The sequence below is a fragment of the Apodemus sylvaticus genome, chromosome 1 (assembly GCF_947179515.1).
Source record: "Apodemus sylvaticus chromosome 1, mApoSyl1.1, whole genome shotgun sequence".
NCBI classification, from domain to species: domain Eukaryota; kingdom Metazoa; phylum Chordata; class Mammalia; order Rodentia; family Muridae; genus Apodemus; species Apodemus sylvaticus.
Window position 1 is genome coordinate 185,568,399 of NC_067472.1, and position 26,671 is coordinate 185,595,069.

Genomic DNA, 26,671 nt, shown 5'->3' on the forward strand with positions numbered 1-26,671 from the left:
TACCTGCAAATATGTCTGTGCACACTAAGAATGCCCTGAAGAAACCAGAAGAAGGTGTTCAGCACCCTAGAGCTATAGTTACAGATGATTGTGAACCCCATTCAGGGTGCTAGAAACCAAACTCCCAATTCTTCACAAGAGCAGCTAACGGCTCTCAACTGCAGATCCATCTCTTCAGCCCTGGGATTGTTGTCTTTGTAATTTTCCAAGACATGGTTTCTCTGTTTGGCTGTCCTAGATGTTGTAGACCAGGCTGGTCTTGAACTCAGAGAGATCAGACTGCCTTTGATTCCTTCTTACAGTAATTAAAGGTGTGGTGCGCATACCGGGCGAGGCCTGGAATTCTTTGAAAACAAACAAATATAAGTTTATTTATGCACAAATTTTGCACTACGCAGTCCTGGGATCGAACTCAGGTCATCATCAGACTAGGTTCACCTGCTGAGTTATTTCATTCCCCTCCCCTTTTGTGTATTGGGGAGGAGGGGTGTCTGAGATAGGTTCTATGTAGTCCAGGTTGGCCTAGAACTCACATAGATCTGTTAGCCTGTGCCTCCAGAGTGCTGGTATTTAAAGCTTTACCACCATGTTCTGTCTCTGCATGCATGTGTATGAAGATCCCTGACTAGGAACTGGCTATGGAGCTAAGGATGACCTTGAACTCCTGAACCTCCGACCTCCACCTCCTAAATACGGGATTACAGGTTTGTTTCACCGTGCCCACCTAGACATCAGCCTTCACACGGGAAATTCAGTGGAAAGGAAAGACACTGAAGGTAACTGCTTGAGAAGTGACTGCGGAAGCATCAAACTCATGCCTGTGGGGATGTCTCAAGTCTGTGGAAAGTCCATCTTGTCTGTGAATGTTGAATGAGTGCGTGGTTGAACTTGTTACTGGGGTGGAGTAAGTGATGTAGGGAAAGATCGCGGGGGCGCACGACCTAGACCCCGGCCACCATCAGAAGCCCAGCGTTCTTTCCCAGCGAGACACGCGGGGCCATCCGAGGCTCCGCCCCACACTCGTCACTTCCGGCGAGCCCGTGTTTTGGGCTTTCCCTGGGAGGTGGAGTATCGGTTAACCCCTGCACATCCGAGCGGCCTGGAGCTAGGCGGGCCGGAACCCACGAGTTGGGGCTCCCCAGCCACACCCCTCGGAGGATTTAAAGGGGAAGGAGGGGCCGGACGGGCCGAAGCCCGAGCCGAGGGAGCGGGTATGAGGCGCTGCCCGTGCCGGGGAAGCCTGAGCGAGGCGGAGGCCGGCGCACTGCCAGCCGAGGCCCGCATGGGGCTGGAGGCGCTGCGAGGTGGGCGGCGGCGACAGCCGGGACTGCAGCGACCCGGGCCGGGAGCAGGTGGCCCGACGGGACGGCCGGAGGGGGGCGGTCCTCGGGCCTGGATCGAGGGGTCCAGCCTGCACCCCGAGGCGGAGAGGACCGACCTCGGGCCTGCGCCGTGTCCGGACGGTCCCCAGGCAGAATCCTGTGGCGACGGACACGCGGAGTGCGAAGCAGCTGGCCTAGGAGTTGCGTCGGAGAAGCCCAGCCAAAATAAGGAGCTAGACGGGTCCAACCTCCAGACACCTCCGAAAAGGAATAGCCCCCTGGCTGAGATGGAGATGGCCGGTGCCTGGACAGATGGCTTTCGAACTGATCTTCACAGATCTGACCTCCAGTCTCGGCCAAAGAGAGGCAGCCTCTGTACCCAACCAGGGTTTGATGAGTCCTGGAGCGAACTGGACAGATCCGAGCTGTGGCAGGCTCTGCCAGAGACTGACAAGCCCTGGGTTGATAACCTCCGGACCCACCATAGCATGTCCAAACTCCAAACTCACCCAGTCTGCCCCTCACCAGAACCAAGTGCTGATACCTCCTGCAAAGAATTGTCCGCGGATGGTACCAGGACACCACATGACACCGACGGCTTCTGGACAGAGTCCCAAACTGATGGATCCCTCATAGGACCTAATACTCAGACAGCCTACAGACAGCCTGAAAGTGATGGTTTTTCAGCACGAGACACTGAGGGTGCCTTGATTCAACCTGGCACTGATGGTCCCTGGGCTGATGGCGTCTCCGGGGAGTCCAATGGAGCTGCTCCATTAGGTTTATCAGATCCTGGAGAGTTGGTGACTAACCTGTGCTCCCACCTGGAGTGCAGCTCCCTGTGTCCTGTGCCCCGCCTTATCATCACCCCAGAGACTCCGGAGCCTGAGACCCAGCCGGTGGGACCCCGATCCCGGATTGAGGGGGGTACTGGCGGCTTCTCTTCTGCCTCCTCGTTTGATGAATCTGAGGATGACTTGGTGGCTGGGGGCGGAGGTACCAGCGATCCTGAGGACAGATCTGGAGTGAGTAAGACCAATTCTTCCCCAGAGCATGCCCCACCACCCCAGAACTCATGTCCTCCCATCCTTCTGCCTTGGCTTAGAAGGTTCTCTTCCAGGTTACACTTAGCTACCTGCCAGTAATTACGTCTCTAGCTCGCTCTGCAATTCACTGATCACCTTCCCGTGACAGCCAGGTTACTAACCCGGTTCATCAACCCCCTACTCTTAGCTCTTCCATGTCTGTCTTTTCCTTTACCCCTCTGTCACTAGTTCTTGGGAGCGGTCCACAGTGGACCTTAGCCATGCCTCGGAATCTGAGATTGCACCCGTGTGTGAGTCTAGGTGGGTACATGATTTCACATAAAAGGTCTGTGACTTCTGTTGAATCCTCCGCAGGGGATCTGATGCTCAACTGTTAAGCATAGTAAGGGGCTAGAGAGATGGCTCAATGGCTGTTCTTCCAGAGGACCCAGGTTCAAATCCCAGCACCCACATGGCAGTTCACAACTGTCTTTAACTCCAGTTCCAGAGGATCTGCAGACATACATGGAGGCAAAATACCAATTTTTGTTTTGTTTTGTTTGAGACAGGGTTTCTCTGTGCAGCCCTGGCTGTCCTGAAACTCACTCTGTAGACCAGGTTGTCTTCGAACTCAGAAATCTGCCTGCCTCTGCCTCCCAAGTGCTGGGATTAAAGGTGTGTGCCGCCACCACTGCCCAGCAAAATACCAATTTAAAAAAAAAAAATACTGGGCTGGAGAGATAGCTCAGTGGTTAAGAGTACTAACTGTTCTTCCAGAGGTCCTGAGTTCAATTCCCAGCAACCACATGGTGGCTCACAACCATTTGTAATGGAACTCGATGCCCTCCCTGAAGACAGCTACAGTGTACTCATATAAATAAAAATAAATAAATCTTTTAAAAAATACCAGTAGATAGAAGGAATGCACACACATTCTCAGATGTATTGATGGATCCATTGACCTATTTGCCACCCCCACTTCCTTTTTTTTTTGTTTTTTTTTGTTTTTGTTTGTTTGTTTGTTTGTTTTTTGGATTTGGTTTTTTCGAGACAGGGTTTCTCTGTATAGCCCTGGCTGTCCTGGAACTCACTCTGTAGACCAGGCTGGCCTCGAACTCAGAAATCCGCCTGCCTCTGCCCCCCAGAGTGCTGGGATTACAGGCGTGAGCCACCACCGCCCGGCTTCCCACTTCCTTTTATTATTATTATTGTTTTTAATCTTATTTAGATATTCTTCCGTGGCCCATCCTGGCCTCAGAATCACTTTGTTACATAGGTTGGCCTAAAACTGATTATCCAGCCTCTGGGATTACAGACGTGTTCCACTGTGCTGTACCCATCCCCCATAAGATAGATTTGCTGTGAAGACCAGGCTGGCCTGCCCACTAGACTCCTGCTTGCTAAGATCATCCTGCCTCTGCCTTTCAGGAATTACAGACAGGGTGTGCCACCGTGCCACACCCATTTGTCCATACACTGGCTTTGACCTTGCAGCCTTCCTGATGCCGTAAGCCTTTTTAAAAAAGATGTATTTATTTTCTTACTGAGATTTATTTATCTTATGTGTATGTGTGTTTTGCCTGTATGTATATATGTATCCTACCTGCATGGATGCCTGGGAAGGTCAGAGGAGAGAGTCAGATCTCCTGGAAATGGACTTACAGGTGGTGCGAGCCACCATTTTTGAGTGCTGAGAATCAAACTTCAGCCCTGAACGGGAGTGACAAGCCATCTCTCCAGCTCCCCACCCCTGTCCCTTCTCAAGGCTGAGGTTAGCAGACAGGAGCCAACACAACCTGCTGCCTCCAGCTTCCATTAGATCTTCAAAGGGCCAAATAGTCAGGATAGCCAGGAGAGTCTAAGTTATCGAACAGGTAACAGTTTTGCTGCCTTGAGCTTTCATTTCCAAAGGTTCGGATGACAGAGGTGAGTCCACGGGTCCACCTGCTTCCAGTGCTCAGTAACTATTCAAAGGAGGGGAGAGGACTGCACAGGCCAGCAGTTAAGTCAACGGACTGCTCTTGTAGAAGACCAGAGTTTGATTTCCAGCACTGTGGGGCTGCTCTGGACGGCCTGCTTTCTACGTCCCCAGGGTCCAAAGCCTCTGCCCTCTGTGGGTACTTGCCGTCACGTAGGCCTGCCCACACCCACACACATGTAATTGAAAAATACAGTCTTAAAGAAAAGAGTTCAGAGGGCAAAATGCTCTTGGATCCTCAGCCTAGCCAAGTATCTACCCTACCCTGTACCCTGGCTGGCCTTGAACGTGTAATAAGGATTTTGCTGCCTCAGTCCTTCTGAGTGCTGGGATTACAGGCCCGAGCCAACAGGCTGGCTATCTCTAGCTTTTCTTTAGATGCTCAAAGGCCAAGATGCTCAGGGCTCCCCACCCCATCCAGGTACCCCCCCTAATCTCCTGGGCTCATCTGCTCCCCAGGGGGCCCCTTCAGACTCCTCTTCCACCTTCGCCCCCAGCCTGGGTGCGGCTCTCCCTGGTGAATCAGAGGAGTGAGCTGGGCGGTTCATGGAGGAGAGGCAGAGCAGGCCCAGGTGTGGAGAAGAGCCTGGGGTGGGGTGCAGAGTCCATCAGGGTGCCAGCTTGTCTGTGGAGTCCTACTGGGCCCCGGCCCCTGGAGTCTACCTTGGTCCCACCCCTTAGGTTGTGTACCTCCCTCGGGGACTTGTTCACACTTGTGGTACCAGCTGTGAGAAACAAACCTGCCTAGACGTGTTAGTGCCCACAGCAAAGAGCCAACCTCCAGGGCTTTGTGCCGTGGTTCTTCCCTGTGCCTGCCCTCTCATCACCTTGACGTCTCTGCACAGCTGAGTTGGAGCTGGGTGACTAATAGTGACCGCAACACTGGTGGCTGCAACTGTCACACGCATGCTCCGCTACTTTATTTTGCACGGCAGTCCTATGACACACACACTGTTGTTGTCTCTTCTTACAGATGAAGAAATCAGGCCACAGGAGATGGGATCGCTCATCCTGTCCAAGGATGTCACACACTTAGGTTCAACCCGTGCAAGCCACGCGGCAGTGCACACCTTTAATCCCATAAGCAGCGGCAGGTAGATCTGGTCTACATGGTGTATTCCAGGCCAGCCAGAGCCATGACACAGTGACACCCTGTCTATAAACAAATTTAACCCTGGGCTTGGTGCTATGTCCCATTTGAGAGGCTGAACCAAAGATTAGCCTAAATTTGAAATGTGCCTGGGCTGCAGAATGACCCCCCCCCAAATATATATGTTCAAACCCTTTCCAAATACCAGAACTATAAGTGCCTGCCTAGGACCTACGCCGTTTCTCTTCCCTCCTTTCCCCTCCCTCTTTCCTCTCTCTTGTCTGTCTGTCTTTGAGACTTACCAAGTACTCTTGTTGAGTGGTGCAGACTGGCTTAGAACTTGCTGTATAGATGGAGCCCTGGCTGGTCTTGAACCTAAGACAGCACCGTTGCCTCAGCCTCTTGAAGGCTTGAATTACAACTGTGCTCCACAGTGTGTGGTATGTATGCATGCGTGTATATATGTATGTATCGTGTTTATTTAGTTTGCGGATGTGCACATGCCAGTGACATGAAGGTCACATGACAACTTAGGGAGGTTATTTCTCTTTCTTTTACCCTGTGGGATCCAGGGATCAAACTCAGGTTGTCTGGATTGGCAGCAAGTGCATTTCCTGCTGAGCCATCTCACAGCTGGGTTTTTGTTTTCATGCCTGCACGTGTGTGTGTGTGTGTGTGTGTGTGTGTGTGTGTGTGTGTGTGTGATTGAACCTGAGGAACTGAATGGACCTAGGACCTTGTGCATGTTAGGCAGGCCCTGTACTGGTAAGCTGTGTTCCTAGTCCTCTTTTTCAGTGTTTACTTTGAGAAAGGGTTTTCTGATACTGCCCAGGCCTTGCCTTGAACTTGGTATGTATTCCTAGCAGGCTTAGATTTGCCTTCCTCCTATCTCAGTCAGCCTCCCAAGTGTCTGGGATTACACGCCTCTACATGGTTCTCACTCGCCTGCCCTCTCTCCATTCCCCCTTCCCTACTTTTCTTCTCTGTCTGTAACCATTTGGTTTTGTTGTTGTTGTTTTTGTTTGTTTGGCTTCTCAAGACAAGGATTTCTCTGTGTAGTGCTGGCTGTCCTGAAACTCTGTAGACCAGGTGGCCTCGAACTCTGAAATCCGCCCGCCTCTGCCTCCCAAGTGATCAAAGGCGTGCACCACCACCACCCAGCCCAGTTGTTTTGACTCTGGCTCTCATCACTCTGGTCTAGGATGGCCAGGAACTTTGGATCTTCCTGCCTTTGCCTCCCTAGTGATGCAAGGTGATAAAAAGGAAGGGCAGACAGTGGTGCTCACCTGTAGGGGGAGGGGCGATTGGATTGGGAGTTGAAGGTCACCTTAAGCTACAGTTCAAGGCTGGCCAGTGCGGTGAGACCTTGTTTTAAAAACAAACAGGAGGGCGGGGAGTATGGCTGGGCCACGATGTCTGGTGTGACTTCAAAATGAAAGAGAAGGAAGCGGGACCATCAGTAAGAGGAACCTGTGGAGGCTGGAAAACAGCGAGCCGGGCTGTGTGCACTCAGGCTTAGCCGCAGGACAGCAGAGGGTGGTCGACCGAAGCCTGGAAGCAGGGGGTTATGAACAGAGCCATGAGTTCGCAAAGGCTTCAAAAAAAAGTGTTTGGTGTAGCATGACTTCTGGAAAGACAAGAGGCCTGGGAGGAAGACCTGCAGGCCAAGGCTCTTAAATGGAAAGGTTGAAACTCAGCTAGAACTAAGTCAAATAAGTGTGGCTTTTACTTGACTTGGCCAACACCAAGCACAAGATGCCTTTCTGTGCCTCAGTTTCCCCATCTATAAAATGAAGATGAGAGGAGGGTGCTAATCTCAGCACTGCCAGGACTCAAAGGCACACAAACAGGAATTGCTTCCTAAGCTCCTGTGCTTTGTTGGGGACACTAGTGATCAAGGCACGACGCTTTATCTATGATCTTCTGATACAGGGTCTTCCTGTGTGACCCTCGGGGGCCTGGAGCTTCCATGTAAACCAGATTGGTCTCAAACCCAGACATCTGCCTTCCTCAAGACACCATTCTTATGGGACTTCCAGGCTGGTGGGGGACACAGATGGATCTCCAGACACTAGCAGCTTGAGAGGGCAAGGCTGGGCTGAGAGAAGCTTGGGGTTGTGAGAATCCATGATATACAGTTAGGCAGGTGTGAGGTATCAAAGAGAGCTTCCTGGAAGAGGAGGCGTGTGAGCTGAGACCACGATGAACTATTCCCAGAAAGCCCAGATTAACTCTAAAATAAAGGGCTGGGGGCGTGGCTCAGTGGTAGAGCCCCTGCCTAGGATCCCCCTGGGAGGGGCTGGGGGCGTGGCTCAATGGTAGAGCATCTGCCTAGAATCCCCCGAGGGGCTGGGGTTGAGGCTTTGTGGTAGAGCCCTTGTGCTGAGCCTGTCTAGCATGCTGGAGGTTTGGGGTACCATCTCCAGTATTGGTGGACAAGGTAGATGTGAGGGCAGGTGTTTATGATAAAAGACAGTGTCATGTAACCAGTGTTCTGGGCACACCTGCTGTGTCAGCAGGTACTAAGTCTATGTACTTGTAGCCTAGCAAGTCCCCCTCCCGCATAGGCTTCAGTCCTGCTGGAATGCAGTGGTCAGCCCCAGGGCAATGGGGTCAGACACCCCAGAACCAGGAACCCGGCCCAGCACTGTGCCTGGTGATGTTAGGCTAGTGGCTTCACCTCTTGAGTCTGCTTCCTCCCCTGTGACACAGACAACCATCCTCCTGGGGCTGTTTTTAGGATTAAATAGGGTATGGCACACAGAGTCTTTGTCATGGTGCCTGGAATGTTCCAGGTGCTTAGTAAACAGGAACCTTGATTAATCATCTCCTCCCCAGGGAGAAAACAGCCCTTCCTGGATCCCATGCTGCCCAGCACCCTGGCGCCCCGCTTAGCATCTGGCTCCCCCCAGCTTGCTATCGGCCTGGGAGCTGGGAGAAAACATGCCCCTGACCTGGGCGAGCACACAGCTTCCTTCTCTGCCTCTACCCTCACAGCTCATGCCTGCGCGCTCTGTGCCTGGGATGAGTGTGTGTGTGCAGGCACGCACATGCCTGAGTCAGACGTGAAGCAGCATGATTAAACGCTGCTCTGTATTTGTTTCTTTTTTAACAGTGATGGCGTCAGGGCCAGAGCCTGGGCCGCTGTGCCCTCACACTTTTGCAGAGCTGTGCCCCAGCCCTTCTCTGGTGTTCTGTTACACCCCCCCTCTCTCCACCTCTCCCTCCACCCCAACTCTCCCCTTCCTTCCATCTATCGTTTGTTTCTGCTGTTCTTTAGTAGCTGTTTAACATTCAGTGTGCTCGGGTTGGATGACATCCTGGGAGCTGGCTCTCCCTCCCACCTGGCTCTGGGGATTGACCTCAGGTCTCCATTTGGCAGCCAGCGCTTTCAGCCCCCAAACCATCCTACTGTCTTAGCCTTAAAGTTTGTTACAGAAGTGCTTGCCTGGCTTCCTTTTTTTTTATTTTTTAATTTTTGGTTTTTTGGATTTGTTTTTTTGGAGACAGGGTTTCTCTGTATAGCCCTGGCTGTCTTGGAACTCACTCTGTAGACCAGGCTGGCCTCAAACTGAGAAATCCGCTTGCCTCTGCCTCCCAGAGTGCTGGGATTACAGGTGTGCGCCACCACCGCCTGGCTTCTATTTTTCAATTAAGATTTTATGGGCTGGGCATGGTGGATTAAGATTTATTTATTTATTTATGAGGCTGGGTCTCTCCATATTACTGTGGCCAGCTATGTGGGCACTATATAGAGCAGGCTGGCCATGACTTCATAGAGATCTATACCTGCCTTTGCCTCCTGAGTGCTGGGATCAAAGGTGTGCATCACAGTACCCTGCATAAGACTTTATTTTTTTTAAATGATGTTCATGTGTGTAGGGATAGGGGTTGCAACTAGTCTCATATCTGTGGAGGCCAGAAGAGGGTGTGGGATCCTCTGGAACAGGAGCTACAGGCAGTTGTGAATTGCCCCAGGGGGTACCAAATGTGGGTAACTGGGGTCCTCTGTAGGAGCAGTACAGATTGAGCCTCCGAGCTCTCTCTCTCGGTCTCTGCAGTCATCTTGCTTGTCTGCTGATTAGTCACAGTAGAGGAAGGTATGCGAGAGTGGGGCTGGAGCGATGGCTCAGGGCTCAGAGCGCTTGCTCTTAAGGGGGGGACCTGGATTCGGTTCCCAGCACCCACATGGTGGTTACAACCACCCATAAATTCCAGTTTCAGGGGAGCCAATGCTTTCTTCTGACCTCTGTGGGCCCCAGGCATGCATACATCATGTACATACTTAAAAGCAAAACTTTGATACATGTAAGTAAATCTAATATATATATTTATACATATGATCACTATGCTAACAATTTGTCCCCAAATATGAATGACTCAGAGCAACTGCAAAAGTTTTGCTCATACCACATGACTGAGGCCCATGTCTGCCCAGCTCCCTGTCCACCAACAGGGAACTGAAAAGGAAGCTTCTGAATTGTTCTGTAACCTCCGCCCCAAAGTGACGCTTCTAGTCACAGTTCACTGGCATAGCAAGTCAGCCAGCCACCTCAGTTCAAGAGGGCTAAGAGCTGCCTGAAGGGGGACAAGCCAGAGCCCTTGGCAGCCAGCACTCGGTCTCTATCACCGTTGTCAGCCCTCTGTCTCTCTGGCTGGCCTCCATTCCTCCACTCCATCTCTATGGTTTGCTCCAGACCTGACCTCACTGAGAGGCAGGAGGTTTGGCTTCTGTGCTTTGTGAGGGCAGGTTTAGGGTATACTGAAGTTTGGTGATTGCTACAGTAACCAGATCTAGCCTATCCTTCCTCCTATGACAAAGATGCAGAGACAGACTCTTTTCCCCAGTAAGTAGTTTCATCATCATTGGACTAAGTGGGGTTGCATTACCCCCACTAGGGGGGGACCCTGATCCTAGGAAGCCACCAGGACAGTAATTCTCTAGCCTTGACCCACTCCTCATACTCACCCTCCCTACAGAGCAAGCCCTGGAAGAAGCTGAAGACTGTTCTGAAGTACTCGCCCTTCGTGGTCTCCTTCCATAAGCACTACTACCCCTGGGTCCAGCTGTCCGGACATGCTGGTGAGATTGGGGCCTTGGCTGACGGATGGTCAGGGCTTGGCATAGGTGTGTGGGCTGGGCTTGCTGACAGTCCCACCTCCGGGGCTGCTAGGAAAAACATTTAGGCCTAGTAATATTTTATTTATTAGCTTTGAGATAGGCTCCATATAGCCCTTGCTGGCCTAGAACTCACTCTTTTGGGTTTTTTTTTTTTTTTTGAGACAGGGTTTCTCCGTATAGCCCTGGCTGTCCTGGAACTCACTTTGTAGACCAGGCTGGTCTCGAACTCAGAAATCCACCTGCCTCTGCCTCCCAAGTGCTGGGATTAAAGGCGTGCGCCACCACCGCCCGGCTTAGAACTCACTCTTTAGACCAGGCTGGCCTTGAATTCACAAAGATCCACCTGCCTCTGCCTTTTGAGTGCTGGGATCAAAGGCTGAGCTGTGGCACTAGGCTAGACCTCATCTGTTGGGTGAGTCTTAGCTTTGGAGTGAGTGGATACATCCTACTTATCTGTGGGTGACCCTAGACAGGCTGGGATTCAGTTCCCCACATTAGTGTAGAGCAGATCTTATTGCTCTTGCAGGGTTAACTGAAGAGTTGAGAGCAAATCATTGAGAGAATGGGTCAGGCTGGTGAGAATACAGCGACCAGCCCCTGGACTCTGCTGTGTCTCCCTCATGGCAGACTCCCAGGAAACCAAAGCCAAATGGTTTTGTCCTGTGACTCATTAGGAAGAAAAACAGGACTTACCAGGGGCCTGTGTGTGTGTCTCACCACACAGCGACATCTTAGGGAGAACAGAAAACAGCGTTGCCACCAAGCCTGGTTTGGCACACATTTATAGTCCCAGCACTTGGAAGGCTGAGGCAGGGGGTTGTCAACTTTGAGGTCAGCCTGGGTTACATAGTAAGACCTTACATCAACAAAGCAAAGCAACTACCCTTTTGCCATAGGGGGAAAAAAGGAAAACTTTGGAATTCTATCTACCTCAGCCATCTATGTGCTCCAGATAATGTCAGAATTATGGATTTATTTATTTATTTTACACCTAGAGTGCTGCCATTAATCCAGATTTGCCTTGAATTCACCGTGTATCCTGGACTGGTCTCAAACTTGTGTCTGTCCTCTTGCCTAAGCCATCTAATTTCTGGCACTATAGGCTGAAGCCACTGTTTCTAGCATAAATTAGTTTAAATAGACCCAAGTGGCTATCTCCTGGGAAATCATATGAGGGTCTGTTGTGGAGAGGTTTTTTTGTTTTGTTTTGGTTTTTTAGAGACAGGGTTTCTCTGTATAGCCCTGGCTGTCCTGGAACTCACTCTGTAGACCAGGCTGGCCTCAAACTCAGAAATCCGCCTGCCTCTGCCTCCCAGAGTGCTGGGATTACAGGCATGCGCCACCACCACCCAGTGAGAGTTATATTGTTAACTGATATGTCATGGTTACCTCAGAAGACAAGAGCACCCATTAAAATTACAAAACAGGGTGGGCGCGATGGCTAGCTGAGTAAAGGTGTTTTCTGTGCAGGCGGGATCGCCTGAGCTGAATGCCCGGAGTCCATGTGAGCACTGAGGACGAGAGCCACTCTCACAGGGTGGGCTTGGCACACTCTCACTCTCAATCACATCGTGCTCAGGTTCTCACGGAATAACAGCAAGAACAGTGTCTAACAAGATGGCTCGGTGGTTAAGAGCATGCATTGCTCTCTCGGAAGGCCCCAGTCTGGTTCCCAGCATCCATGTTGGGCAGCTCTCGATTGCCTATGAATCCAGCTCTGGCCTCTGTGAATTCTCTCTCTCTCTCTCTCTCTCTCTCTCTCTCTCTCTCACACACACACACACATACACAATGAAAACTAAATTAAAAAAATACAAAACAAATAATGGTAAACTGTGCTATATACGGGAAATAGGCCAATTTAAAGCCAGGTGTGACCAACAAACAAACAAACAACAAACTAAAAAATGCAGGGCAGAGGTGGCACACGCTTTTAATCCTAGCACTTGGGAGGCAGAAGCAGGCGCATTCCTGAGCTCGAGGCCAGCCTGGTCTACAAAGTGAGTTCCAGGACAGCCAGGGCTACACAGAGAAACCCTGTCTCAAAAAAACCAAAAAAAAAAAAAAAAAAACCCAAATAAATAAATAAATACATAAATACATAAAGCAAGCCAGGTGTGAGCTGGGCATGGGAGCCCATGACTTTAGTCCCAGCACTGGATGGCAAGCAAGTTTTTATGAGTTTAAGGCCACCTGTCTGAAAACAAATAAGATACCCTGTCTCAGAACAGCACCACAGAGAGGCAGAGAGAGACAGAATTTCTGGGGACAGTGGGCAGCACTGCTGGACAGGATGACAATGGCTGCTGTCTGATGCATGCAGGCTCTGACCTCTCCTTGGTCTTGCTTCCCTCAGGGAATTTCCAGGCTGGTGAGGATGGTCGGATTCTGAAGCGGTTCTGTCAGTGTGAACAGCGCAGCCTGGAGCTGCTGATGGGAGACCCCCTGCGGCCTTTCGTGCCCACTTATTATGGCGTGGTGCAGCGGGATGGCCAGGCCTTCAACCAGATGGAGGATCTGCTGGCAGACTTTGAGGGCCCCTCTATCATGGACTGCAAGATGGGCAGCAGGTAGGACTGGGGCAGCCTGGCTAAGCGGCGAATGGTTTTGAAACTGGGGCCTCGTGCATTCAGAGTAGCTGCATCAGTGTGTGCGTCTGCCAGTGGTCCATGAGGCCTCCAGGTGTGCGTGTGCAGGCCTGCAGGGAGGGCTCCAGGTGTGCAGGCCTGTGGGGAGGGCTCCAGGTGTGCAGGCCTGTGGGGAGGGCTCCAGGTGTGCAGGCCTGCAGGGAGGGCTCCAGGTGTGCAGGCCTGCAGGAGGGCTCCAGGTGTGCAGGCCTGTGGGGAGGCCTCCAGGTGTGCGTGTGGCAGGCCTGCAGGGAGGGCTCCAGGTGTGCAGGCCTGTGGGGAGGATTCCAGGTGTGCAGGCCTGTGGGGAGGGCTCCAGGTGTGTGTGTGCAGGCCTGCAGGGAGGGCTCCAGGTGTGCAGGCCTGTGGGGAGGGCTCCAGGTGTGCGTGTGGCAGGCCTGCAGGGAGGGCTCCAGGTGTGCAGGCCTGCAGGGAGGGCTCCAGGTGTGCAGGCCTGTGGGGAGGGCTCCAGGTGTGTGTGTGCAGGCCTGCAGAGAGGGCTCCAGGTGTGCAGGCCTGCAGGGAGGGCTCCAGGTGTGCAGGCCTGCAGGAGGGCTCCAGGTGTGCAGGCCTGTGGGGAGGGCTCCAGGTGTGCAGGCCTGTGGGGAGGCCTCCAGGTATGCGTGTGTAGGCCTGTGGGGAGGGCTCCAGGTGTGCAGGCCTGTGGGGAGGATTCCAGGTGTGCAGGCCTGCTGCTGTTCCTTCTTGGTATTCTTGGTTCTATCTTGATATTGCCTGCTTCATTAATTTAAACCATTTTGTTGGAAATGTAATAGGATTTTATTGTGTTTAATTAATTAATTAATTAATTAATTAGAATATCTCTTATAGGGTGATGGTGGCACACGCCTTTAATCCCAGCACTTGGGAGGCAGAGGCAGAGGCAGGCAAATTTCTGAGTTAGAGGCCAGGGTGGTCTACACAGAGAAACCCTATCTTGAAAAAACCGAAAAATGAAAAACTTAAAAAAAAAAACAACAAAAATTAGAATATCTCTTGTAGCCTAGGCTGCCCTCAACCTCTCTATGCAGCCAAGGATAGCATTGAGTTTCAGATCCTCCATCCTCCACCTCCCAAGTGCTAAGATTACAGGTATATGACTCCATGTGTGGTTTATGCTGAAGATCAAACTGGAGGGCTTTGTGCGTGCTAGGTAGGCAGTCTGCCCACCGAGCCGCATTCCCAGCCTTGAAACTAGAGTTTTATGTATTTAATTTTTAGTTCCTAGGCTTAAGGACTTGCTTTAGTTGTAGTGGTTGCTCAGTCAATACAGTCTTTTATTATGTTGATGCTGGGAGTTAAATGTAGGGCATTGTCCACACCTAACAAGTCCACTTCCCGGGTTTTGTTGTGGCTAGTTGCTCTGTTTATGTTCGTGTATGTATATATATATTATAATATATAATATATATATTATATATTAATTTATATATATTTAATTTTTTGTTTGTTTTTTTTGGTTTTTTTCGAGACAGGGTTTCTCTGTGTAGCCCTGGTTGTCCTGGAACTCACTCTGTAGACCAGGCTGGCCTCAAACTCAGAAATCTGCCTGCCTCTGCCTCCCAGAGTGCCACCACTGCTCGGCTTAATTTAATTTTTTTATTTTCTTATTTTTATCTTGTTTTACTTTTGTTTTTGAGACAGTGTCTGTTGTACAGCCATGGTTGGCATAGAACTCAACACATAGACCCAGCTAGCCTCAGACTTCCCGCCTCTGCCTCCGAAGCATTGTAAATGTGTAGCATCATACCCTAATCTCTCTCTCTCTCTCTCTCTCTCTTTCTCTCTCTCTCCCTCCCTGTCTCTGTCTCTGTCTCTCTCTTGATTAGTTGTTTAAGTATTCTGTATATAAACCCTTTGTTTTACTCTGCGCGTGCACACACACACATACACACACACATACACACACACACACACACACACACACACACACACACACACACACATACACATACACAGTGATATGTGTGTATTTTCTAACTCATTTCTCTCACGTTTCCTGGATTGAGGACCAAACTGATGGCCTTGCATTTGCCCTCTTACTCTCTTAATTCTGTTAAACAACTCGAATACACAATCTGGTATTTTTTTCCCTTGGAACTTCTCCTAGTCATGGGGGTGCAGGGAGGCAAGTCTTGCTTTATCTTAATAAACCAACATTGTTTCCTCTTTGAAAATAATTCTAGCCTGGCGGTGGTGGCGCATGCCTGTAATCCCAGCACTTGGGCAGCAGAGGCAGGCAGATTTCTGAGTTCGAGGCCAGCCTGGTCTACCGAGTGAGTTCTAGGACAGCCAGGGCTACACAGAGAAACCCTGTCTTGAAAAAAACCAAAAATTCAAAAACCAAAAAAAAACAATAATGATTCTGGGACTGGAGAGCTGGCTTACTGGTCTCAGGTACTGGCTGCTCTTCCAGAGGACCTGGATTGGGCTCCCAGCACCCATGTGGTGATCATAGCAGCTCGGAAGCATGTTTCCTCCGCCAATAAATAAGCACATGATTTTAGAAACCTGAAATTCAAAATTGATTGTGAAATTGGAAGCTTCTTTCAATAATTCTAAAATCTGAAAACTTCAAAGTCAGAAGCACCTTTAGTTCCAAGTTTTATTTCCTTTTGTTTATTTGTTTATTTAATTTTGTGTGTAGGGGTGTTTTGCCTGATGTATGTCAGGGTACCACGTGTATTCCTAGTGCCCAAGGAGTCCAGAAGAGGGCATTAGATCCTCTGGAACTGGAATTAATAGACAGTTGTAAACTACCATGTGGGTGCTAGGAATTTTTTTTTCAATTATGTGTGCAAATTTTGTGCCTGCACATATGTTTGTGAACTTGATGCCTGAGGAAGCCAGAGTGGAGTGATAGAATCTTTGGAACTAGAGTTAGAGACGCTTGTGAGCCATTTTATGATGCAGGGATTGGAACTTAGGTCATTGAGAGAGTAGCTCTTAACTACTAAGTCATCTCTCCAGCTCCTGTGGCCAAACACCAATGAGCTGAAGTACTTTACTTTGTTAAACGTTGTTTGCCTAATACTGTTGTTTTCAATGGCCTTGCGTTTGAAAAAAATCTTAGTCCGGATGTGGTGGTGCATGCTTTTAATCCCAGCACTAGGGAGGCAGAGTCAAGGGGATCTGAGTTCAAGGTCTACAGAGTGAGTTCCAGGATAGCCATGTCTACACTAAAAAAACCCTATCTCAAGAAAGAAAGAAAAAAAAAGTCTTTGCCTACTGTGATATGAAACTATTCTCTTGTTTTCTGCTATACATTTATTTTTTTTTTAATTTTATTTATTTATTTTTTTGGATTTTTTTTTTTTTTGAGACAGGGTTTCTCTGTGTAGCCCTGGCTGTCCTGGAACTCACTCTGTAGGCCAGGCTGGCCTCGAACTCAGAAATCCGCCTGCCTCTGCCTCCCAAGTGCTGGGATTACAGGCATACACCACCACCACCCAGCTCTGCTATAAATGTATCGTTTAAACTTTTATAGTTACTGGGCTTTTGTTTGCTTTGAGACAGTCTGCCTGTGTAACCCTGGCTAACCTTGAACTCAGAGAGGCCCACCAGCCTCTGTCCTGCAGATGCTGGGATGGAATGCCTGTGCCTCCGTTCCCAGCATTTAACGTCAGGAGCGTGAACCTCCAGCTCCGCTGACGCTGACCTCCCTTGGTCTGCCTGTGTGCTCAGGACCTACCTGGAGGAGGAGCTGGTGAAGGCCCGGGAGCGGCCCAGGCCCCGTAAGGACATGTATGAGAAGATGGTGGCAGTGGACCCGGGGGCTCCCACCCCAGAGGAGCATGCTCAGGGCGCAGTCACAAAGCCCCGCTACATGCAGTGGAGGGAGACCCTGAGTTCAACGTCCACCCTGGGCTTCCGGATCGAAGGCATTAAGGTGAGAGCTAGGAGCGTCTGTCTACTAGAACATCTTCACGGACCATCTTCCTTTCATGAGCCCTGCCGTGTGTCTGTCCCAGCCTCCCCTGCCTCCCATGCCTGGTCCTCCTCCCTTCATCATGGAGTATAACAGCTGGAAGGATCCTTTAAGTTTTTATTTTGTAAATTAAATAAAGTTAGAAAAGCTGGATGTGGTAGCTTAGATCTTTCATCCCCATGAGGACTGCAGATTCAATCTGAGTTTCAGAGTGAGTTCAGGACCAGCCTGGGCAACTAGGGATACCTTGTCCCGGGGGAGCGAGCCCTGGGAGGTGCAGCTCCATGTTAGAGAGCTGAACAGTGTGAGGCTTCAGGTTCAACTCTCAGTAGCACTAAACCAACAAATAATAAAAACTAAATAAGGGTTAGAGCTACGGTGTAGCAATCAGCACTTGCCACCATAATATGAGGGAGGCCATTGGACAGCGTCCCCACCCTACATCTGTTTGAATAATTAATCACAGAGTCAATAAGTTTAAATAGGCGTGGTAGCTCATGCCTGAAATCCTGGCACTTGGGAGGTTGAAGCAGAAGTGAGGAGTCTGAACTCAGCTTAAGCTTAAGACCTGCATGCCCAGCCTCAGGCCACCCTCACACCAGCACACCAGCTCCAGGCAGTACAGCACACACAGGGTCCCATTGTCCAGACGAGGCAGCTGAGGCAGGGAATGGGACTTGTTAAGCTGAGTGAGGTAATGCATTCGGGAAATGGAGGCAGGAGGATCAGTTGTTCAAGGCCAGCCTTAGCTTTGTAGTGAATTTTTTGGTGAGCCTCAGACACATGTGGGACCCTGTCTTGAAAAGAGACAGACTTGCTTATGCCCACACCATTAGGCAGTAGGAGGATCGGGACTGAAGCCAGACCCGGGCCCTCAGCAGCCTGTTTGCTGGATGGGCTCAGCCGTTAGTTGCGGAAGGACAGCTTATGTAAAAGTGTGACAGGGGGCTGGGTTGAGTTGGGCTAGGCAGGTGGGCTGTTTCCCTGAACTGGGCTCCAGAGGAGTGCCCTGGGGCTGCCCAGTGTTGGAGGTGAGGCAGCACACCCAACAGCACTTCCCATCCTGCTTTGCAGAAGGCCGATGGGACCTGCAACACTAACTTCAAGAAGACACAGGCTCTGGAGCAGGTGACAAAGGTGTTGGAAGACTTTGTGAATGGGGACCTTGGAATCCTAGTAAGTAGAACACCTGAATCCTATGATGTAGCTAGAGACAGCCACCATTTAGTGTTGCTTCTGAGGCTAGCCCCCTTGCTTTGGGCTGTGCCAGTCTGGGCTGAGCCTGGCCAGATTTGCTCAGTCTGCCATCAGTTGCTGGCTTGGCTAAGAATAGCTTGTGTGTCTGTCATGGTTCACAGTCTTGTTCAGGACTTGGCTGTCTGTCTTTTCAACACAGCAGACTAGCCTGTGCTGTTGGCACCATGGGACAGGAGCTAAGGCGGCAAGCTCAGGCCCGAGGCCCCCTGGTGTCTAGGCACAGCGTGGCAGCACTCTCTCAGCATTCTGTTGGCAGAGCAGACCAAGGCCCAGCTCAGGAGAAGGGGAGTTGACTGTGCCTCTCTCTGTGGGGGAGCTGTGGGGTGGGTGGGTGGGGACTCATGTAACTGTCTCTGCCTTGTGGCTACTACTTTACTGGTTGCGCCCAGTATCACCTCGTCCCGCCATTTCCTTGGTTCTTTTTATTCTTGACTGTCTGGGGTGTCGGTGAGGTCTTGCTGTGTTTCTGTGCTAATGAGAGCACTCTCTCTCTCACTCAGAGAAGGTATGTGGCGCGACTGGAAGACCTCCGAGAGACTCTGGAGAATTCTCCCTTCTTCAAGACCCATGAGGTGCGAGTCCTGGATACCCATAGGTGTATGTGGGCTCCAGTGTAGACTTAGCAAAGGGGACTCGTGAAAGGAGGAAGCGGGAGCATGGCTTCGAGCCAGATGGTCTGGGATGAGGCTGTCTCTGTGCCATGACCTTGACTTCCCTTCTTGTGCCTCAGTTTCCTTTATTTCCAGGGCTGAGATTCAGAACCAGGGTCTCATTCAGTGGACTGAGCACACCCCAACCTTGTTTTTTCTTTGTGAGAGAGGCATGATTTTTAATACCCCGTCCCATGTAGCCTAGGGTGGTCTCATATAGTCTCCCTGCCTTTAGCCTCTCACATGCTTGGATTACAGGGAACCCCAGCACACCCAGCCACTGGACCCAGCCGGTTTCAACTGCTCAGACTAGGGCAAGGGTGGTGGCACCCCACCCACTCCCAGTACTGCTGAGGATTGAGGGTCACTAGAAAGTGATCTCTAGGGTGTACAGAGGCGTTCACATCCAGGTTCTTAGAATTAGTTTATGACTGTAATGATGTCTAAGAACCGCCCGTGTTGGGCGGTTCTTGCCTTCTCCTTTCTGCTCCTAGCCTGTCTCTCAAGTTGGTTTTTTTTTCATTTGTACGTTTTGTTTTATATTGTTGTGATTTATTTGTAATGGGGCTGTGCACACTTGGAACACAGAGGACACCACAAGAGAGCCTGTTTTCTCCTGCTTTGTTTTTTAAAAGATTTATTTATTTATTATATGTAGGTACACTGTAGCTGTCTTAGACACACCAGAAGAGGGCGTCAGATCTCATGGTTGTGAGCCACCATGTGGTTTCTGGGAATTGAACTCAGGACCTTCAGAAGAGCAGTCAGTGCTCTTAAGCGCTGAGCCATCTCCCCAGCCCCTATTTTCTCCTTCTAACATGTGAGTCCATCTAACATTTCATGTGAGATGAAACTCAGGCCACCCACTGTGCCAGTCACAAGACCACAGGACTTTTTGTTTTGTGGGTTTCATGTAGCCTAGGCTGGCCTAGAACTCCTGATCCTCCTGCCTCAACCTTCACAAGTGCAAGGATTCTATGCTCGCTGTCACCATCTCTCTCATGTTCCTTTTACTTAGTGGTGTCTGCCTTTTCTAGGCAGCTCTGAGCTGAAAGTCTTGCTGTTGAAGCTGCACAAGTCCCAGGCCCAGCTGGACTTCTCAGCCTCCTCAGCCTGGGCAGCCGTCGGGAGGCCTCAGCGTCTCTGGCACCTTAGTTTGGCTGCAGCAGCCATGTGGGCACGGATGAAGGTTAATGGATAGGCTAAAGTATTAGAGCCCAGCCCACAGTAAACCATCAGAGTGCCAGCTGTCATTGTCATGTTTGCTTCGGTCAGATGTCACCGTTGTCCCTTACTGTCTCCAGGCTTTATGTGGCAGTAGAGGAGAGGTCTCTCCTCTCCTTGTGTTTGGTTTTGCCTGCCTAGTGTCTTACCTCCATTTAAAGTACACAGGAGTAGGCCTTTGCAGTTTCCCTGGACAACTGGAGAGACATGGCGGTCCCGGGTGCTCGCTGTATGGTAACAGCATCTGCAGCTGCCTGGTGTCTGTCTCTTTTTTTCTGTTTGGTAGGGGATTTGAACTCAGGATCTCATGTCTACCAGGCAAGTGCTCTACCACTGAACTACATTCCTTCCTCACACCCTCTACTTTTTATTAAAGACAGGGTCTTGGGGCTAGCGAGGTGGCTCCGCGGTTAAGAGCACTGCCTGCTCCTCCAAAGGTCCCGAGTTCAATTCCCAGCAGCCACATGGTGGCTCCCAACCATCTGTAAACGGATCTCTTCTGGTGTATCTGAAGACAGCTACAGTGTACTCATAAACATAAAATTAAAAACAAAAAGCAGGGTGTGCTGTGGCCCAGTCTGACCTGGAGTTTGCTATGCAGCTGAGGATGATGCTAGACTGCTCACCCCACATCTACTCCCTGGGCTGTGGTACATGCTTGCAGGCAGACACCCCAGCGACTGAGCTAGGGCCCCAACTTGTCACTAGGTCTTACTGTGTATCTTTGGCTGGTCTGGAACTCACGATATAGACAAGGTTAACCTCTGCAGGTTTTTATTTTGAGACAGGATTTACATTACACATGCTACTTAAGTGACCAAGCCAGCTCAGTCAGTGGGTTCTGGGGGTGGGGGAAATTGAGGATTAAAAGAACAAGACAGTTAGATAGCACTGTAGCATGACCCGCAGTCAGCTCTGAGGCTGAAGTGGGGTATTTTTCCCCTAGTCTGCTTTTTGTTTGTTTCCGAGATAGGGTTTCTCTGTGTAGCCCTGGCTGTCCTGGAACTCACTCTGTAGACCAGGCTGGCCTCGAACTGAGAAATCCACCTGCCTCTGCCTCCTAAGTGCTGGGATTAAAGGTGGGCACCTCCACCGCTCCACCCCAATCTGCTTTTATACCATTTTAATTACATGCAGATAATAAGACCAGCTCCCTGTTAAGAAACAAGCAAGACAATAAACACAAAGTCCCATGATCTCTGTTTCTAAGGGCTTATCAGGATGATAAAGATATCTGAACCTACCCACCTGCCCTAGCCCAAAGTCAAATTCTTGCCTGAAGCCTACTTCTTTGTTCTAGCCCCAAATCCGATTCTTACCTGAAACCTACCTCCTTGTCCATGGCCCAGTGTCTGATTCCTGCCAAGTGTCTAGAAGTGGCCCCAGAGCTTTCCACACACTGGAGCTCACTCTAGTCTAGGTTACAGGCCTTGGACTTTTAATCCTCCAGCCTCAGGTTAAGGCTCACAAGGTCGCAGACACTGTGCCTCTCCAGACAGGTACCTGGAGCTTAGAGGACAGCATATGGGAGAAATTTCTCTCCACTATGTGGGTCCAGGAGGTCATCAGGTTTGGTGGAGTGCCTTCCTTCCTTTATGTGCTGAGCCATCTCAGCAGCCCAGGGTGACCGTGAGCTCATACACACTCAGCTGCCTCAGTGCTGGAATTAAAGGCGTGTATCGCCATGGCTGGCTTAGTGGCTTCCTTGGGAGGCAGGCTTGCTCCGTTAGCTTCTGCAGGCCTGGAGCTCACTGTGCAGCCCAGGTTGACCTCAAGCTGGTGGCTGCCCTTCCTCTGCCTCCCCAGTGCTCGGATTGTGGATGTACGCTCAGCAATGGCTGTCTCTGAAACAAGTTTACTTTACTTGTTACAAGGTTCCTTTACTCTGTAGTCCACTAACAGCACCCGATGAGGAGGACTTTGAGACAGACGCTGGGAGGCACTTTTGGAACCTGTGGCTTGTTGGGTACTTCTTTTTTCTTTTCTTTTTTTTTTTTGGATTTGTTTTTTTGAGACAGGGTTTCTCTGTGTAGCCCTGGCTGTCCTGGAACTCACTCTGTAGACCAGGCTGGCCTCCAACTCAGAAATCCACCTGCCGCCCAAGTGCTGGGATTACTGGCATGCGCCACCACCGCCTGGCTTGTTGGGTACTTCTGATGACCCCAGGAGGGAGAAGGTTACCAACTTCCCCATTCTACAGACAGGACACCAAGGCCAGAGGAAGGAAGCCACTTGCCTAACGTCATCAGTCACAGTCCAGTAGACCTAAGAAACCACTGTGCTAATCTAGAAAAGTTCTTCATGTCTGCTGTCCAGTCTTGAGTTCATTGACTCTGTCAGGGCTGGGACTACATTTGAGTTGTGCAGTAGATTAAAAAATGATGACAGCAAATAGCCCAGTGTGCTGCGGGCTCACACTGTTTGCAGAGAGGAGGAGGGCGGAAGCAGGAGGGATGGAAACAGGCCAGCCTAGCCTGTAGGCGAGATCTTGTTAATACAAACAAACAAACAAACAAACAAACAAACAAACAAACCTGAAGAGAAGCCAGGCTTCTGTCTGTCTTCAATCCCAGCTTGGGGTTGGTCATAGAGGCTGGAGGATCTAGAGTTCAAGGACGTCCTTGGAGGTCTTGGTAGCTCTGGGACGTCTGGGACTAAGACCCTGTCAAACAAAGAAATGAGAAAAAGAAGTCAAAGGTGACAGGGACTAGAGATGTAGCTCCCTGTAAACTGCTTAGTTTATTGGAGTCTTTGGACTATTCTTTGGGCGCATGTGTGCAGACACACACACACACACACACACTAACTGTAACATTCGTTGTGTACTTGTGTTTCAGGAACCCTTTGAAATGCTTTATGTCCATTTTGTGTAAATTATACAATTATTCTCAGTTTGTATATGGAGAAGCAGAGTCATAGAGAGGGTGAAATGTACCCAAGCATCAGAGTCCAGATTCAGACTGGGGTAGCCTCATTCCAGAGTTTCTGCTGTCTTACTCCCCTGTTTACCGCTCACCTGGGGATCCATTAGCTAGGGACTGCTCCTTTCTCTAACTGCTTTTCTCTCACTATCTGCTGCAGGTAGTAGGCAGTTCCCTTCTCTTTGTGCATGACCACACCGGCCTGGCCAAGGTCTGGATGATTGACTTCGGCAAGACAGTGGCCCTGCCTGACCACCAGACACTCAGTCATAGGCTGCCTTGGACTGAGGGCAATCGTGAGGATGGCTACCTCTGGGGTCTGGACAATTTGATCTGCCTCCTTCAGGGCCTGGCCCAGAGCTGATGTCATCTGCCACTGCTAGGCTCACTTGCAGGATGGCATATGACTGGCTGGAAGAACCCTAAGATGTCGTCCGGCCTGAGGCTGCTGGTAGAAGATGAGGTGCTTCAAAGTGTCACCAGATCAGTGTGGTCTGAGGAGCTTGGGGCTCCCTGGCAGCACTGGGCTCCCCTACGAGTGGGAAACAAGACAAGTGGAGGCACAGAGTTAGCAGAACATGAACCATCCTGACCAGCTAAGAGAGCTTCTAAGGGAGTACCAGAGGCCACAGCCGAAGAATGAACTCTTCCCTGAGTTAGCTCTTTGAGCCTAGATCCAGCATGTTGGCTTTTGTTTCCCTGGGGACCAGGCATCCTTTGTGAAGACCTGCAGGAGCTACTTGACCACCTGGGCCAGTGAGAGCCCCATCTAAGTGCTGACAGGAGCGTGTGGCATCCTGGTGTACTTGCTGATGCTGCCTGCGGCCAGCCGGCCCTCCTCCCCACCAGGACAGGGGAGGATCCTGTCTGTCCCTTTGTGGACTCTGAGCTACTGTAGACCCAGACCACGCCCACAGCACTGTGACCATCTTCCTTCCTTGGTGCACCAGCTCCAGCCTCAGGACGTCCTCCTCCTGGCCCTGGCCCCAGGGAGGCTCTTGTCCCAGCAGAGTCCAGTGACAGGAAGGAGTGTCTGAGGCAGGGGAGGCCGCTCCTCCTTGGGAACCAGACAGCCTTGCTTTACTGTGTAAGCACCCTGACCACACACAGAATGAAGTGCCAGGTTGCCCAGAAGCACAAGTGGGTGGGGCTACTGACCCCAACTGTGGACTACCTGGTTCTAACCAAAGACTCTCGAACTCTGGGGTGGGGTCAGGGGGAACCACTGTCCCTGTGCTCCTGCAGTGCTTCCTGGCCCATACAGGTGGGCTTGGCAAGGACAGAAACCTACCTCTTCTCCAAGCTGAAGCCCTAATGTCTTCCAAGGCCCACACATCTTCCTTTTCTATTGACTGACTTTATATATATATATATATATTTATATACGAGGTAGTCAGCTGGGGTGGTGGTGTTAGGGAATTGAGGCAAAATGACTTTACTATGCCTCCCACCTACAGTAGCACCCCAATAAACAGGACAGAATCAATGTTGTGGTATTTTCTTGGCCTCTGGGTATGTGCATCTGAGAGTCATACTCTGGATTTTCATGCTGGGGTATCAATCATCTTGGGAGAGTGAACGTGCTGAGGGAAGTTCACCACTCATTCAAGACTCAGAAATGCCATCATTTTTTGTTTTATAGATTTAAAAAAAGATTACCACAGGATGGTGGTGGTGGTACATTCTTTTAACCCTAGCACTTGGGGGGTGGGGTGGGTGATAGAAGGAGGTAGAAGCAGGTGGATCTCTGAGTTCAAGGCCAGAACTTCTTCTGGTCTAAGAAGGAGTTCTAGGATATCCAGGGCTACAGAGATAGTTTTGTAAACACAAAGGATCTGTACTTTGTGTGCGTGTGCATGCTACATGTATTTGGGTGCCTAAGGAGGCCAGAAGAGGGTGTTGGGCCCCCTTCCCTCAGAGCTAAAGTTACAGCTCTACCTGCTTGATTTGGGTCTGGATCCAAACTCTGCAAAAGCGGGGAGTGGTCTCCATTGCTGAGCCATCTCCCCAACTCTTTTCTTTTTAAAGACAGACTCTCCCTGTGTAGCTCAGGTTGGTCTGGAACTGGAAGTCCTCTTGTGTAGCCTTCAGAGTGCTGGGATGACAGTGTGCCTTGACACTGTCCCCATACAGCTTCCCTAGAATGGGACCTTTTGCTGGGATCCGGGAGCGAGCACTGTAGCTTGTTTGCCCCCTCGTGAGCAGGTGTCCCAGGTGCTGTCACTTTCCGTACAGTACTGAAGAGCTGATGCACTAGAGGAGGCATACGCACTGCCTATGATTTACAGTCTTACATAGCTCAAGTTGGCCCCAAACTTGTCATGCAGTTGATGAGCTTGAACGGTTGTTACCTAGCTTCTGTGATCCAAATGCAGGGGTTATAGGCCTGCAGCACTATCCCAGCTCTGGACAGGATGAAACGTGTTCGAGGTCACCCTGGACAAAAATCTATCTTTAAAAAAAAAAAAAAGACCCAGCTAGGCAGTGGTGTGCATGCCTTTAATCCCAGCACTTGGGAGCCAGAGGAAGGTGGATTTCTGAGTTCGAGGCCAGGGTGGTCTACAGAGTGAGTTCCAGGACAGCCAAGGCTACACAGAGAAACCCTGTCTGGAAAAAAACAAAACCAAAAAAAGACTCAAACAACCATCATACTCCTCTCCTCCTCACTATGTGGAAGGGAGGGGAGGCATCCCAGGGACTTTATAAGGGGAAATGATATTGGGGCATGGAGAAGTTAGGGGGTGTAAGGTTTAAAAACTCTTTATTACATTTGAATTTTTGTGAATGTGAATGTGCATGCACCACAGCAAGCAAATGGAGGGGAGAGGGCAACCTCTGGGAATTGGGTCTTATTCTGCTGCACAGGGTCCTGGGTCACCAGGCTCGACAAGCATATTTCCCATTAGGCCATCTTGCCAGGTCCAGGAGAGTGATCATCATTCAGCCTGAGGCTGTCACTGGCACCTACAGTCTCTGGATCTGAAAGGCCATCAGAGCTGTCGGGTGGGTGAACAGCAATCCGAGTGTGCCACAGAGAAGGAGGGTGGGTTACTTCCTGTTCTGAACAAACTTGGGGAGGGGACAAGAAGGAGGTCCAGGCTCTTGAAGGTCCTCAGAGAACTGACAGTGTCTTTACAAATGCTCCCAAAGAAAGGCCAATGGATGTCACAGAGGGCCGTGACTAGGGTCTGAGTCACTACCAGGAGCCTTCCAGGCTCGGCATAGAGGAGCACGCCTTTAATCCCAGAACCCAGGAAGCAAAGGCAGGCCAATCTCTGAGGATGAGGCCAACCTGGTCACTGCATAGGGAGTTCTAGGCCATCCAGGGCTAAATAGTAAGACTGCTGTTTTGCTTTTGAGACAGGTTCTCACTATGTAGCCTTGGCTGGCCTAGAGGTTGCTATGTAGACCAGGCTGGTTCCAAACTCAGAGATCTGCTACGTCTACCTCAGTGGTTTTCAACCTTCCTAACGCTGCAACCCTTTAATATAGTTCACGGTGTGGTGACCTCAAACCATAAAATCATT

At 50.5% G+C, this 26,671-nt stretch overlaps 1 protein-coding gene and 1 long non-coding RNA gene across 8 annotated transcripts; both read left to right on the plus strand.

The window, feature by feature from the left end:
* Positions 1-970: 970 nt before the first annotated feature.
* Itpkc (inositol-trisphosphate 3-kinase C) lies at positions 971-24,630 on the plus strand. The gene is made up of 7 exons (XM_052168385.1): positions 971-2,347; positions 10,396-10,498; positions 12,894-13,107; positions 16,849-17,053; positions 18,167-18,268; positions 18,850-18,921; positions 23,305-24,630. The coding sequence occupies exons 1-7, from the start codon at positions 1,214-1,216 to the stop codon at positions 23,506-23,508; spliced, it is 2,034 nt and encodes a 677-aa protein (XP_052024345.1). The 5' UTR covers positions 971-1,213; the 3' UTR covers positions 23,509-24,630.
* Positions 13,118-14,535, plus strand: LOC127672983 (uncharacterized). 7 transcript variants are annotated; one of them, XR_007975047.1, is made up of 4 exons: positions 13,118-13,337; positions 13,428-13,545; positions 13,581-13,636; positions 13,671-14,535. It is a non-coding gene; the product is annotated as an uncharacterized LOC127672983 (long non-coding RNA). The 7 variants fall into 7 exon arrangements; XR_007975051.1 differs by having other exon boundaries at positions 13,726-14,535; XR_007975052.1 differs by having other exon boundaries at positions 13,581-13,608.
* Positions 24,631-26,671: the final 2,041 nt, after the last annotated feature.

What these genes read in the sequence shown, in the direction of transcription:
- Itpkc (XM_052168385.1), top strand. Translation starts at nt 1,214, where the DNA reads ATGAGGCGCTGCCCGTGCCGGGGAAGCCTGAGCGAGGCGGAGGCCGGC. An exon ending in TCCGGATCGAAGGCATTAAG is followed by an intron (nt 17,054 to 18,166) that starts GTGAGAGCTAGG and finishes CCTGCTTTGCAG; the next exon opens with AAGGCCGATGGGACCTGCAA. An exon ending in CCTTCTTCAAGACCCATGAG is followed by an intron (nt 18,922 to 23,304) that starts GTGCGAGTCCTG and finishes TATCTGCTGCAG; the next exon opens with GTAGTAGGCAGTTCCCTTCT.